At 45.0% G+C, this 13,168-nt stretch overlaps 1 protein-coding gene across 1 annotated transcript in view; it reads left to right on the top strand.

The window, feature by feature from the left end:
- Positions 1-6,847, top strand: part of SLC4A3 (solute carrier family 4 member 3) — a 66,420-nt gene extending 59,573 nt beyond the window's left edge. Inside the window, exons 18-23 of the mRNA XM_060261928.1 lie at positions 1,187-1,276; positions 3,571-3,737; positions 4,430-4,683; positions 5,072-5,241; positions 5,838-6,011; positions 6,565-6,847. Coding sequence (XP_060117911.1) covers positions 1,187-1,276; positions 3,571-3,737; positions 4,430-4,683; positions 5,072-5,241; positions 5,838-6,011; positions 6,565-6,642 — 933 coding nt within the window. The 3' untranslated portion in view covers positions 6,643-6,847. The remainder of the gene's footprint in view (positions 1-1,186; positions 1,277-3,570; positions 3,738-4,429; positions 4,684-5,071; positions 5,242-5,837; positions 6,012-6,564) is intronic.
- Positions 6,848-13,168: the final 6,321 nt, after the last annotated feature.

The raw sequence follows: 13,168 nt of genomic DNA, 5'->3' as shown, positions 1-13,168 counted from the left end.
GTCACCTCAATTAGTTCCAACAAATTTTAATGTCCCAAACACTTTAAAAATATTATTTTAATTTTGACCTCCTTGCAATGGCTGCCGATGTTTCGCTATGGTATTATAGTCCTAGAGTAGGCTTTTCATCTACTACTTCCTGCTTTACTTGCCACCAAATCCCGTTTTCACTGGTAGAGAGATCTCACGATACTTGACATACTTCCTGTGTTGATTGTATGTACTGCAGGTCTGTGACGATGGTGCTCTTTTTTCAAAACCGCAAGTAGACCAAACAATAAATTCCTTTCCACTTTTTAGCACTGTCCTTTAAATTTACAAAGTCCAAATTTCACCTCTTCCTCCCTTCTTCTTCCAAGCTTTCTAGATTTCCAATTTCCACCTTCTGTTTAACTGTAAATAGTCCCGGAATGAAAGATAGTAATCTGTACCTTTTCTGCCAGTTATCCAGATCCACACGGGTCTTGTGTAGCTTTAGATGTTTAATAATGACCAAGAAGGTTAGGATTCTGTCGAGCTTATGTCAAATAAATGACTCTGAGAACTTCTGCAGATGATGAAAATGCAACTCTTCCCGGAGACCCCCTCAAACCTCAAAGGAGCCCCCCCCCCCCGGGACTCCCCTTTAGCCAAGGTAAATCTCCTCAAAGTTTTCTGTGCATATCTTGGACTATTCTCTAACTGAGAAAAGTAGGCAGTAGGCATTAATTTGCCTTCCACTACCCCGAACAGAAGTTCCAGTCTGCTCCCATTATGAGAAGCAGCTCAGTTCGGCATTTTCCTCCCCCAGAAGTCCTGTCTTTATAAATATCTTGAGGCTCAAGTGCCACTACAATCTAAATTCTGCCTAAGCATTCTTCAGAAGCCTCAGATCCTTTAAAATATGGCCTGTCATCTCCCTATGATGTGACTTATGAGGAAACAGGAGAGTGTCAGAGGTTGGCAGTACAGAGGTGGAAAGATGAGTCAGGAATCTTTCCACCATCTGAAGCAATTTATGTTGTTTCACTATCCCCCTGACAAGGAACGTATGGCAGAGCTGTCCTTTTTTTGCCATAAGCCATTCTTCATGGGATGGAAGGAAGCCAGGATGTAGCCTAGGTGGGGGTGTACCAGAGTCTGAGCTCTGCAACGTCATCTCCAACCAGTTCATGACCCACTTTTCTCCTCCATGCTTGCCTTGCAGGCACGGCGAATCATTGGTGATTTTGGGATCCCTATCTCCATCCTTGTTATGGTTCTGTTAGACTACACCATTACTGATACATATACACAGGTAGGTGTTGTATGTCCAAACCTGTACCAGACAAAGAGAGATGGGAGATAGACAGTTTTTCAGAGTGCTGGAACTTCAAGCTTGTCATTGTGCATGTGGATGCCAACATTTCTGCCTTCTCAGTTTTAGTATAAAATGTATAATGAAGTAAGGCATCCAAGCAAAGAACAAACAAGGTTGAGGGGCTAGGGTTGCCAGCCTCCAGGTGGGGCCTGGAGATCTCCTGCTTTCACAGCTGATCTCCAGCTGGCAGAGATCTGCTCCCCCCCCTCTCTCAGATCCACCTCCAAAATCTCCCAAGTATTTGCAACACTGACCTGGCAACTCTATTGATGATGATGATGATGATAATAATAATAATAATAATAATAATAATAATAATAATAATAATAATAATAATAATAATAATAATAATAATAATTTTATTTATATCCCGCCCTCCCCGCCTAGGCAGGCTCAGGGCGGCTAACAACAGTTTTGAGGGCCTACTGTGAGGCATGTTGTGCTGGAATGAGCAATCATGCAGGGACATCCATTTGTGTGGTGGGAGAATCAGTGTTGTGTAACAGTTAGAGTGTCAAACTATGATTTGGGAGACCCAGGTTCAAATCTACCCACAAATGTCTGAGTATTTCCCAACTCAGAATTGGCAGCCCTGTGGAATGAGCTGCCAAATGATTTGCAGGCTACATGTACCATTCTTTCTGCAATTCAGAAAGGAATGCAAAGCAGAGGTATGTCGGAGGGCCTTTGGCCAAATGTGGCTTTATTTGAGCCCTTAGTGGTTTTAAGATGTTGATTTTAACTTAATTATTCCATAGAGGATTTTGGGTATGGAAACCACTTTGAGTTTTATTTAGGAGAAGCTGTATATAAATATGAAACAAACAGATAACTTCCACGCAAACATGCATAGTTTAGTTTATTTATGATTTATATCCCGCCCTTCCCACCAAGTGGCTCAGGGCGGCTTACAGCATATAAAATCTAACATAAAAATATAAAAATTTAAACATTATACACAATTTACACAGTTAAAAACATTAAAAAACATACAGCGGTCTAATAAAACTACACTCAGTTTCGGATGCCGGTTAGCTATAAGCCAGCCGGAAGAGGGCTGTCTTGCAGGCCCTGCGGAACTGGGCAAGGTCCCGCAGGGGCCTCACCTCTTCCGGCAGCTGGTTCCACCAGGAAGGGGCCATTACAGAGAAGGCCCTGTCCCTAGTAGATTTCAGGGGGGCTTCCTTTGGCCCCGGGGACAACGAGAAGCATAGGATAGGACCCAGCTGCACAAACTTCAGTTCAGTACTGACCTACACTAAACTGGTAGATAATTCTTTCATCTGTTTATGTGACTTTTCTGAATATACAGTTTTCTACATTCATTTATCCAAACACACATCAATGGTCACCTTTTACATAATCAAATGCAGCAGTGGCCTTAGCAGTGGCCTTAGCCGCCCTGAGCCACCTCGGTGGGAAGGGCGGGATATAAATCGAAATATAAATAAATAAAAATAAAAAATATTAGGCATGCAGAATGAGCCCATTGTTGCCGAGGGAAAAAGGGGAACCCATACCCTTACCTGGGGCATTTCAAGACAGTGACTATGGTGGGGCTTTATTATTTATCGCCTAGTTAATAACCCTCTAGCTGACATTCACACCCCGTTCTTGTGCTGAGGGCTGCTAGCCAACAAGGCTGTGGGCTCTTCTTCCTCCAGGTTACCACTTTGTGGCGGCAGACTTGTTCCGCCTAGAGCATCATCCTGCCTACTACTGCTGACTGAATTGGTGCCTGCCTTGGCCTTTTTGGCCACCTGCAAATTGTAATAGTTTCCTTACTCTGACACTTTCTTTGCTTTATTATAGCGACACAGCTTTTGTATTTATTGAATCAGTCTCAGCAGTTTATATACACTCTGGCCAATAAGCATCGCACAGAGTTGTTGAGCAATGGGTTAGATACCTGTGGACATTCCTGTGTCACTTAAGATACCAATTAATTTTAAGACCAGCGCAGCAAGCCTACTGAGCAGTGTAACATGATATGAGGTTCTTAAAATACCAAAACTATCATTTTGATAAAGGCTCCCCCCTCCCAAGTCCCTCCACGTGAGGCCTAGTGGCTAAGTTTGAATTACATTCTAGGTACATTCCAGCCTTCCTGGGGAAGCATATAAACAATGTACAGCTTGGTATTGAGGGTGTGGGCATGTACAGTACACCTATTCCACAAACAAAACAAAGATTTGGTTTCCTTCCCTGTACATTTTGTGCTCTCACCACAGAAGCTGAATGTTCCTTCAGTGCTGTCAGTTACAGCCCCGGACAAACGTGGTTGGTTCATCCATCCCTTAGGCAGCAAGCAGACTTTCCCTATCTGGATGATGCTGGCCTCTGCCATCCCAGCTTTGCTGGTCTTAATTCTGATTTTCATGGAGACCCAGATTACCACGTAAGTGCCAGATCTTCGTTCTGTGGAGTGGCTAATTCCTCATCTATCACAAAGCGTGTATGAAAGAGTTGCCGTAACTGCCATTGGGAAAAGTGGATGGGACTGGAAGACAGCATCAAGAGGCTGGACTCCTCCAGCATATGTAGTCCTCTAGGCTCTTAACTTCATTTGTGCTTGCTGTTCATAAGGCAAATACTCCAGTCGAGATCAGGGCCCCGTGGGACCTTACTGCCATTCCACAGGGCCTATCAAATGGAGCTGTTCCGCCAGGCCTTTGGCTGAGGCAGTGGGTGTCCACTAAAACCATCTGCTAACCATCATTTAAGGCCCAGATTTACTTAAATTTGACCCAGTGGCACCAGATAGAAACCATGTTGTTATACATCTTAATGGTGCTGTTTTAATGTGGTTTTACTTGATTGTATCCATTTGATGTTTTAACTTGATTGTAATATGCCATGATCCTGTTTTGGGGATGGTGGAATATCAATTCAAATAATAAAAATAATTTAAACAAGTGAGGGTTCTCTGCTGTTCCCTGTGCAGTGTTTGCTCTCTGTATCTGCAGAGCTACTGCAAACAAATTCAAAACATGCCTACTGCATATAATGTATGCTTCCCTCTAGGCAGCTACAGAGCATTAGGCTTGCCCTTATAAATCATGTACATCTTGCCCACCCTTTCTTTTACAGCCTGATTGTCAGCAAGAAGGAACGGAAGTTGCTGAAGGGGTCAGGCTTCCATTTGGACTTGCTACTCATTGGTACAATGGGAGGGCTCTGTGCCCTTTTCGGGCTGCCTTGGCTTACAGCCGCCACTGTCCGTTCCATCACCCATGTCAATGCCCTCACTGTCATGAGCAAGTCAATTGCACCTGGTGAGAAGCCAAAGATCGAAGAAGTGAAAGAACAACGTGTGACGGGAATGCTCATCGCTGGCCTTGTTGGTGAGGTCCATACAGAAAAGCTTATTCCTTTAAGCAGATGAGTGCGTCTTAAGCTATTTTTGCTTTAGTTTTCCAGATCCATTTACTCTTTAGGCATTTAGTCTTTGGAATACCAGCTCCCTCCGTTTGTTGTTTACTGTGGCTTGAACAGTATAGGAGCTAGGGCCCATGGGTAGGTGTTCCTGTAAAGGGCAATGACAATGTAAAGGGTTGAATCAACAGACTCTTTTGTCCCTTCAGACATGATGATACTTTACAAGCACCAGGCCAACGTATGCACGGAAGTGCAGCTATATGGCATTGGCAAACATAGCTCCAGGTTCTCATCATGAGGTCTGGATACACTTCAGTGAGAAAGAGAATGTAAAACTGTGTTCTGCTCTTGCAGGTCTGTCCATAGTCATGGGGAATGTGTTGCGTCAGATCCCATTGGCTGTCCTGTTTGGGATTTTCCTGTATATGGGCGTGACATCATTGACCGGCATCCAGCTCTATGAGCGGCTCCTTCTCATCTTCATGCCATCCAAGCACCACCCTGATCATGTCTACGTCGTCAAGGTAGGGGCAGTGACAGAGGTGGAGGGACACGTCCACTCATCGGCAAGAGAGTGGATGGAGGTGGTAATGGGTGAGGCCACTCAATGATTAGCTTCAATGGTGAGTGGCATGCTCCTACAGGAGGTGCAGTCCATGGATCTGAGCTCATGCACAAACATTACATAGTTAAAGAGTTCAATCCAAGGTTCCAATGGGAGGCTGCCAAACCCATTCAAGGACTCAAGTTCTGAAGCAAGGCTGTCGCATAAGGGCTTGGGTAGATTGTTCAGGGGTTTCCACTGCCAAGTCCTGTTCTGTTAAATTATGTGTTTGGAACAATAGGATGCATAGCAGTGGCTAATGTGACTTCTGCTACAGCCAAGCGTGGAATCATGTGGCTAAAGAGAGTGGATGGAGGTGGTAATGGGTGAGGCCACTCAATGACTAGCTGAGTTAACATAGGACAGAAAAGACCACTTATTGGCAGCTGTTCTACACTGGCTTATCAGCATCTGTCCCCTGGAAGAGAAAGGGACATTGTCTTCAGGGCCTGGTACAGTGTTTACAAGATGACCTAGCAAAAGGAGGGCACATCACTTGGCTGGCTTGTCTCCTAGGTGAAGACATGGCGGATGAACCTCTTCACGTGTATCCAGTTAGCCTGCATAGTGCTGCTGTGGGTAGTGAAATCTACTATAGCATCACTGGCTTTCCCATTTGTTCTGATCATGACAGTCCCGCTGCGCCGATTCCTGCTGCCACACTTCTTCCATGAGAGAGAACTCAAAGCGGTAAGTCAGTCTCACGGCATGATAGCTATAGCCTCGCTGGAAGCCCCAGTCTTGGCTCAGCCATTGCCCTAAAACATTGCTGTACAGGGCTGATAGGAGTGCATGTCTGATTTGGTCAAGTGAGCACCATTACAATCTTGGGACTTTTAATGAAATAGTTATGGGATCTTGCAAGGGAACATATGAACATATGAAGCTGCCTTATACTGAATCAGACCTCTCTTGGTCCATCAAAGTCAGTATTGTCTTCTCAGACTGGCAGCGGCTCTCCAGGGTCTCAAGCTGAGGTTTTTCACACCTATTTGCCTGGACCCTTTTTTGGAGATGCCGGGGATTGAACCTGGGACCTTCTGCTTCCCAAGCAGATGCTCTACCACTGAGCCACCGTCCCTCCCCAATTGTCACCTGCCTGGACAGTCGTAATCAGCAAGTTTCTTAGCAGATGTGGTGAGCTTTCCCAGAAATGCCAACACCTTCACTGCATCAAAGACCTTTTCTGAAGTCTGATGGCTGCTTTTTCCTCTCTCTGTTCTTCCCCCTCTCCATATTGCAGCTGGACTCAGAAGATGCAGAACCAAACTTTGATGAAGATGGTCAGGATGAGTATAATGAGCTCCACATGCCTGTGTGAACAAGCTGGCGTGTGTTCACTTGCCCTGGTTTCCCCCTGCATCCATGGGATAGGTCCTCCTTATTCATGCTGTTCCTGAACAATAGCAACCACCAATCAGAAGTGGCTTTGGACTGATCAGGGTCCGGACCAACCAGCAGCTCCGTCACAGCCCTTCAGGAAATTCCACACCACAAGGGAAGCTGGGCCAAGCAGAGCAAGAGATGAAGCTGGATGAACACAGAGTACGGAGCCAGCTCCCACATTTCTCCTATCTAGACCTTTACAGGTGTTTGCTCTGTAGGCAAGAGTATATATCTTAGCCAATTCTCACTAGCCTGCTTCCTAAGAAAGAGGGCATCCTCCACTGCTTTGCTAAGGGCAAAAACAGCAAAAGGTCAGCATAGAAAAGGGTAACCAGAACCATATAAAAGGGTAACTAGAATGCCAAGACTGATGCATTCACATAGAGCTATCAGATGCCTGTGGTAGGAAAGATTCACATGTTAAGGCTTTGCCATTCAGTCCCAGGACTTTTATCAATCAACATCCAGTGGTCCATCTGCTATTCCACATTGCCCTGAGTTGGAATTTCCAGTCTATAGGAGACTGATCTGTTTACGAAATGGCAGTGGTAATTGCTGGAAAGCAGCAAAAACATGCATGAACACAGCCTGCTGTGCCCCAACCCAGTCTGCAACCGTGATGAGGGCACGTGCAGGTCTCTACCCATGCTCAGCATTTGGCCTTCTTCTCATCTCTCAGGGCAGCTGCAAAGATTGCCCTAAGATTAGAGAGCAATTGGGAAGCTTAGCCCCATTCTGGTGAAATATGCTGCGTAGCTTAGAAACCAAGAAAAAGCTGACCCAATTATCTAATGATGATTGTGTGGCCGATGCTGCCTTCTTGGTTGGTGTTTTTCCTCCAGGCTTGCTCAAGGGTGTCAAGGGATGCAACAGTAAAAGCAGGGGTCGTGACAGCTGGGGCCTCACTGGGAGAGTCCTGGGAGACTAGATGAATCCAGGTCTCACAACCCTCTTCAGGCCCAGAGAGAAAGAAACTCCCAGTGTTTCACTAGATTAATAATATATTGGCCTTTGTCTGGTCTACAGAACAGGAGTCCTCTACCTGTTGTACCAGGTTCCCTGCTTCAATCTCCTGCTCCCTGTTCAGTATTTCCAGCTTCATCTTGTTCTAGCCTCTCCTTCTCCCAGCCACTGTTCCAGTTTCCATCTCTGACTCTTGCATTTCCTACCACCTTCTTTCCTTGCAGTGGCTCTGGTTAGGGCAAAAACCATGGTCAATCCTCAAGAGATGCCATCCATGGCCTGGCCTGGCAACAGCTGGAATGAGAGGGTAGCTCTGGGCTAGGCTTAAGCCATGAGCCCTATGCAGCAACAGTAAGTTTTTAAATTTGTCTTTGACCTTTCCTAACAATGGCTCCCAGGTTCTGGTTGAAAAAAATCCTCTGCCTTTCCAAGGGGTCTGCAAGCTCTCTGGAACCTCCATCACTCCCACAAAAAGCTGCCTTTCTGTACTCCTAGACCCTATTTTTTCTGCTCTTTTGACTTCTGTATGAACAAAACCCAGAGATTATGAGACAGGATTGTACAGAATATCCATTTCTTTGTCACTTAATTTTGTTGGGAACAGATTACTCTTTACCTTTGCCCTTCAATGGTGAGTGGCATGCTCCTACAGGAGGTGCAGCCCATGGATCTGAGCTCCTGCACAAACATTACATAGTTAAGAGTTCAATCCAAGGTTCCAATGGGAGGCTGCCAAACCCATTCAAGGACTCGAGTTCTGAAGCAAGGCTGTCGCATAAGGGCTTGGGCAGATTGTTCAGGGATTTCCACTGCCAAGTCCTGTTCTGTTAAATTATGTGTTTGGAACAATAGGATGCACAGCAGTGGCTAATGTGACTTCTGCTACAGCCAAGCGTGGAATCATGTGGCTGAAGAGTTTGGCTCATGGCACTGTCTACAAAACGGAGGCTGTCCCTCCCCACCTACCTCAGGGGTGGTCTGACAATAGCTGGACAGTTATGAGACCAAGGATTTTCCCTACTTATTCCCAGCTGGCTGCCGACCTGCCCCACTCATAGACGGTGACCTCCACATGCCCCATATAACCAGAATAAGAAACTTGAAGTGTTCGGGCAGAGACTGTGGCACTCGTGCATAGCCGTTCCTCTGAATGTAACAGGAATAAATATGGCTGCAGTAATAAACCCTGCAATCAAATGTTGTGCCTTCATTCTGCTCTGATCTCTATTATTGGTAAATATGACAGAAAATAGCCATTTGAGTAAAAATAACAAGGTAGAGGCCTTCCTAGTGTAAATGTATGTACTGTATGTGGGGCTTTTTTTCTTGAAAAAGAGGTGCTGGAATTTTTAAGAGGAAGATGAAGGAGAAACACACAGGTACCCCTCGTGAATTTTAAATATTTTTTGGAGAATTTTGTTCCACAAAGAATTTCTGAAACCCAGGCCATAGCCAGCATGGGGGGGGGGGTACATGGGTGGTGCCCCCTATAGAATCTGCAGCACCCCCACCCAATCAATGGGGAAGATTGGGTGGGAGTGCTGCAGATTTTATAAGGAGCACTGCCCCTGTGCCCCCCTGCTTGCTATGGCCCTGTCCCAAACTCTGTTCCACCATGTTCCCCCAGAAAAAAAGCCCTGGCTGTATGTATTCAGTTTGGTGTAGTGGTTAAGTGTGCGGACTCTTATCTGGGAGAACCGGGTTTGATTCCCCACTCCTCCACTTGCACCTGCTAGCATGGCCTTGGGTCAGCCATAGCTCTGGCAGAGGTTGTCCTCGAAAGGGCAGCTGCTGTGAGAGCCCTCTCCAGCCCCACCCACCTCACAGGGTGTCTGTTGTGGGAGAGGAAAGTAAAGGAGATTGTGAGCTGCTCTGAGACTCTTCAGAGTGGAGGGCGGGATATAAATCCAATATCTTCATCTACCTCACAAGGTGCCTGTTGTGGGGGAGGAAGGTAAAGGAGATTGTGAGCTGCTCTGAGACTCTTCAGAGTGGAGGGCGGGATATAAATCCAATATCTTCTATCTTCTTCTTCTTCTATTCTCAGTGTTGCATTTCTTGGAGACTTATGGTAAGCAATATGTGCCTCCACAACCTTCTGCTTGAACTCTTATGTGGCTCATGAATAAAGCCAATAGGTCCTCTGAGGCCAAAGAGATCCTTTCTACACCGAGATCTTGTAGCACTCTGCTGAATGAAGCTGTCCTAGTATCAGAAATGATGGCTGTGGTTCCACATGGCTATATGGCACTGTATTTCTATTACAACTCTGCTATGACCATACTTCCCTGTAACAAAGACAAAAGAGGGTGGTGTACTGTTGATCTCCTCAGATTTGTCATTAGAAAGTCAACCAAGGATGCTTGCCTGCTTGTCTGGCCCCTCTCTCTGCCGTGCTCCCTACTCTCAGCAACTCTCTGCTTTCTCCTGTGACATTCTAATCAAAAGTGGATTTGCAGAGTCCCTGTGTAAAAGTGATACATCAGTCAGTGGGAGGGATGGTGGCTTAGTGGTAGAGCATCTGCTTGGGAAGCAAAAGGTCCCAGGTTCAATCCCCGGCATCTCCAAAAAAGGGTCCAGGCAAATAGGTGTGAAAAACCTCAGCTTGAGACCCTGGAGGGCCGCTGCCAGTCTGAGAAGACAATACTGACTTTGATGGACCAAGGGTCTGATTCAGTAGAAGGCAGCTTCATATGTTCATATGTTCATAAGTCATGGTGTTTCATTGTTGGACACCAATGGAGCACACACATATAATTCCCACACTTGCAACTATCCCTCCCTCCCAAATTTAAACCCCCCCATACTCCCATCATTATCAATGTAATTGTCCCTTTAATTAACCATTTTGCAATCTCACTTGCTTTTTAACAAAAATAACTGATCTGAGGTCACTGTAATGCATCAACAGAACTGAAAATAATTTTAAAATCCACACTTCTAAGCATAAACTCATATTTCTATACTTGATACAGCAATCAGCCAGCTCTTTAAACATCTCCCAATCTCACTGACTCCTTGCCATCCCATGCTGTTTACAGATAATGGAGGAAAAGTTTGTGTGGCAAGACATTCTAAAATGGAAGATTGACTGTCCCTCCTCTGTGTCATGGTATTCCTCCTTGAGTAAAACTTGGAAAGCAGAGAAAATATTCCAGGAAAATTCACGGGGAAGGGGGCTGATTAAATCCTCCCTCCTGGCACCTTTGAAGTGTTCAAACCACTAGTCACACATTAGCACTGTAAACCTGTTGAGCCTACAGTAAAATTTACAGCCTCCAGTAAGATTTGAATGTGCTGCACTCAACTGCATGGATTAGGATGGCAAGACTTTGTAAAAGGTATTTCTGGCTCCTCCGCGCTTGAAGATGAAGGAATTTATCCAGGAGCACTCCAAAGCTACAAATAACATGGTCAGTAGTGGCTGAGCTGCTGCAACAATACAGTCTCTCTATTATCTCTGGTCAGGAGATCTCTTTGACAGTCATCACTTCAAGTCCAGCCTGATGTAATTTGCACTGTATTTCTTATCTTTCTTTTAGATTTAGTCAGTTTCTGCATCAGACTTCCGTTCCTGTTTTGCTTCCATCGACTTAATCAAAAATCCTTTGGCAGTGGACATCCAGCTCTTGGGGAAATATCTATTCTCCAGCTACAACCAGAGTGTGCATAGAGGCTGTGCAGAGGTTTATAAGATTATGCATGGGATAGAAAAGTGGGGAGAATTTTTCCTTCCTCAGCCATAGTACTAGAATTCGGAGGCACCCAATGAAGCTGATGAGCAATATATTCAGGATAGGAAAAAAGGAAATGCTTCTTTATTCAGCAATTTTATTAAACTGAGAAAGTGACTGCCAGTGGACGCAGTCGCATCCTCCAGCATAGAGAGCTTGAAAAGGAGATAGACAAATTCATGGAGGGAGAGGTTCACTGATGGCTACTAGCCCTGGTGACTCAACGGAACGTTCACATTCAGAAGCAGCAATACCATTATTAGGAGGCAACATTGGGGAAGGCCTTGGCGTCTATGCCCTGATCGTTGGCTCTACAGGCTGCTGGACTAGATGGAGCACTAGTTTGGTCTAGCAGGGCCTCTTTTATAGGTAGCAAACCCAGGAACCCATCAGAAAAAAGAGGGAAATCTTGCGCAGAAAACAGACTGCTAGGGATGAGTAATCATAGCCCATCTAGCCTCCATCCCCTCGAGAAGATTTGGCTGTAGGCCTAAATCTGTAACAACCTCTTACCTTATGTTCTGATTTCCATGTCTACCTTCTGCTCTTGAATCACAAAACTCTGAATTCCAGGTATACCTTATCATTTTATGAAATCCATACCGCTATTCTGAGAGCACCAGATATCTAATAGTCTTGGTTATGTTCAATTCACACTAACACTTCTGCAGGGATCAAAGGGGCCCCCTCACAGGTATCCATGTTGTGCCTGTATTTTTCCTCCACAAGGCAAATGGATTTTTTTTTTTTTTAGGAATTTAAATCAGGAAAATGACACAGGCAGAGCGCTGCGGTCCTGGCCTAGCTCCTGCCTCCTCCCTTTCAGCTGCTATTAGCATTTTTAATAACTGCAGGTTATTTAATCTAAGATTTCCCACCACCATAGCTAGTCTGGCCCTGAGGTTCTCTACCTCTGAAAAGAATCCTAAACGGAAGTGCAATGTGCATCCGTACACAGACACATCGAAGGTCACTGTAAGAGACAAACACTCCTTTTGCACACACAGTTTTTCTGGTAATAATTATAAATAGCAATACTAGCAAACCATGACAAGCTCCTACCAATACTTTGGACAGCTGAAAACAAGTTTGAGGCTACCTGGGCTTACCAGGGGCTTCTTTTCCTGTTTGTGGACCTTCTAATGGGCAATGTGGGAAGTCCTCTGGTTACCTGGGTCCACCTAGAACAAAGGTGCCAGTGGCACCTTTAAGACTAGCAAAGTTTAATTCTGGGTGTAAGCTTCCATGTGCAAGCACACTTCATCAGATACACTGAAACAGTTTTCCACAAGCCTTACATATCTATCTATATGTATGGCTTGAGAAAAGCTGTTTTAATGTATTTGATAAAGTGCATCCACACCAAAGCTTATACCCAAAATTAAACTCTGTTGGTCTTAAAGGTGCCACTGGGCTCAGATTTTGTTCTGTTTCTTCAGGCCAGCATGACTACCCACTTGAATCTGCGTCCACCTAGACAGCAAAGATACTAAAGTGTTTCATTTTGTTAGACATAGCTTCCCCATGCCAAAGTATCTATCCATCCATCCATCTATCCATTCATCTATCTACACATGACACATTTAAAAGCGCTAACTCAAGCAGTATAATCCCTGTTCCCAAAAAACTGACCCAATTTTCAAGCCTTCACAATACTTCTGAATGTTCAGCTTCAGATTTGAGTGAATCTTCAAAGAAAAAGAAGTCCCATAAGTGTCAGGCCTGCATTCCCTTGTTATCACAACGCAGTGACAGTATTGTTAA

This window comes from Heteronotia binoei, chromosome 21, assembly GCF_032191835.1.
Source record: "Heteronotia binoei isolate CCM8104 ecotype False Entrance Well chromosome 21, APGP_CSIRO_Hbin_v1, whole genome shotgun sequence".
Classification (NCBI taxonomy): domain Eukaryota; kingdom Metazoa; phylum Chordata; class Lepidosauria; order Squamata; family Gekkonidae; genus Heteronotia; species Heteronotia binoei.
The sequence above is the reverse complement of the archived record's forward strand: the minus strand, read 5'-3'. Positions and strand labels throughout refer to the sequence as shown.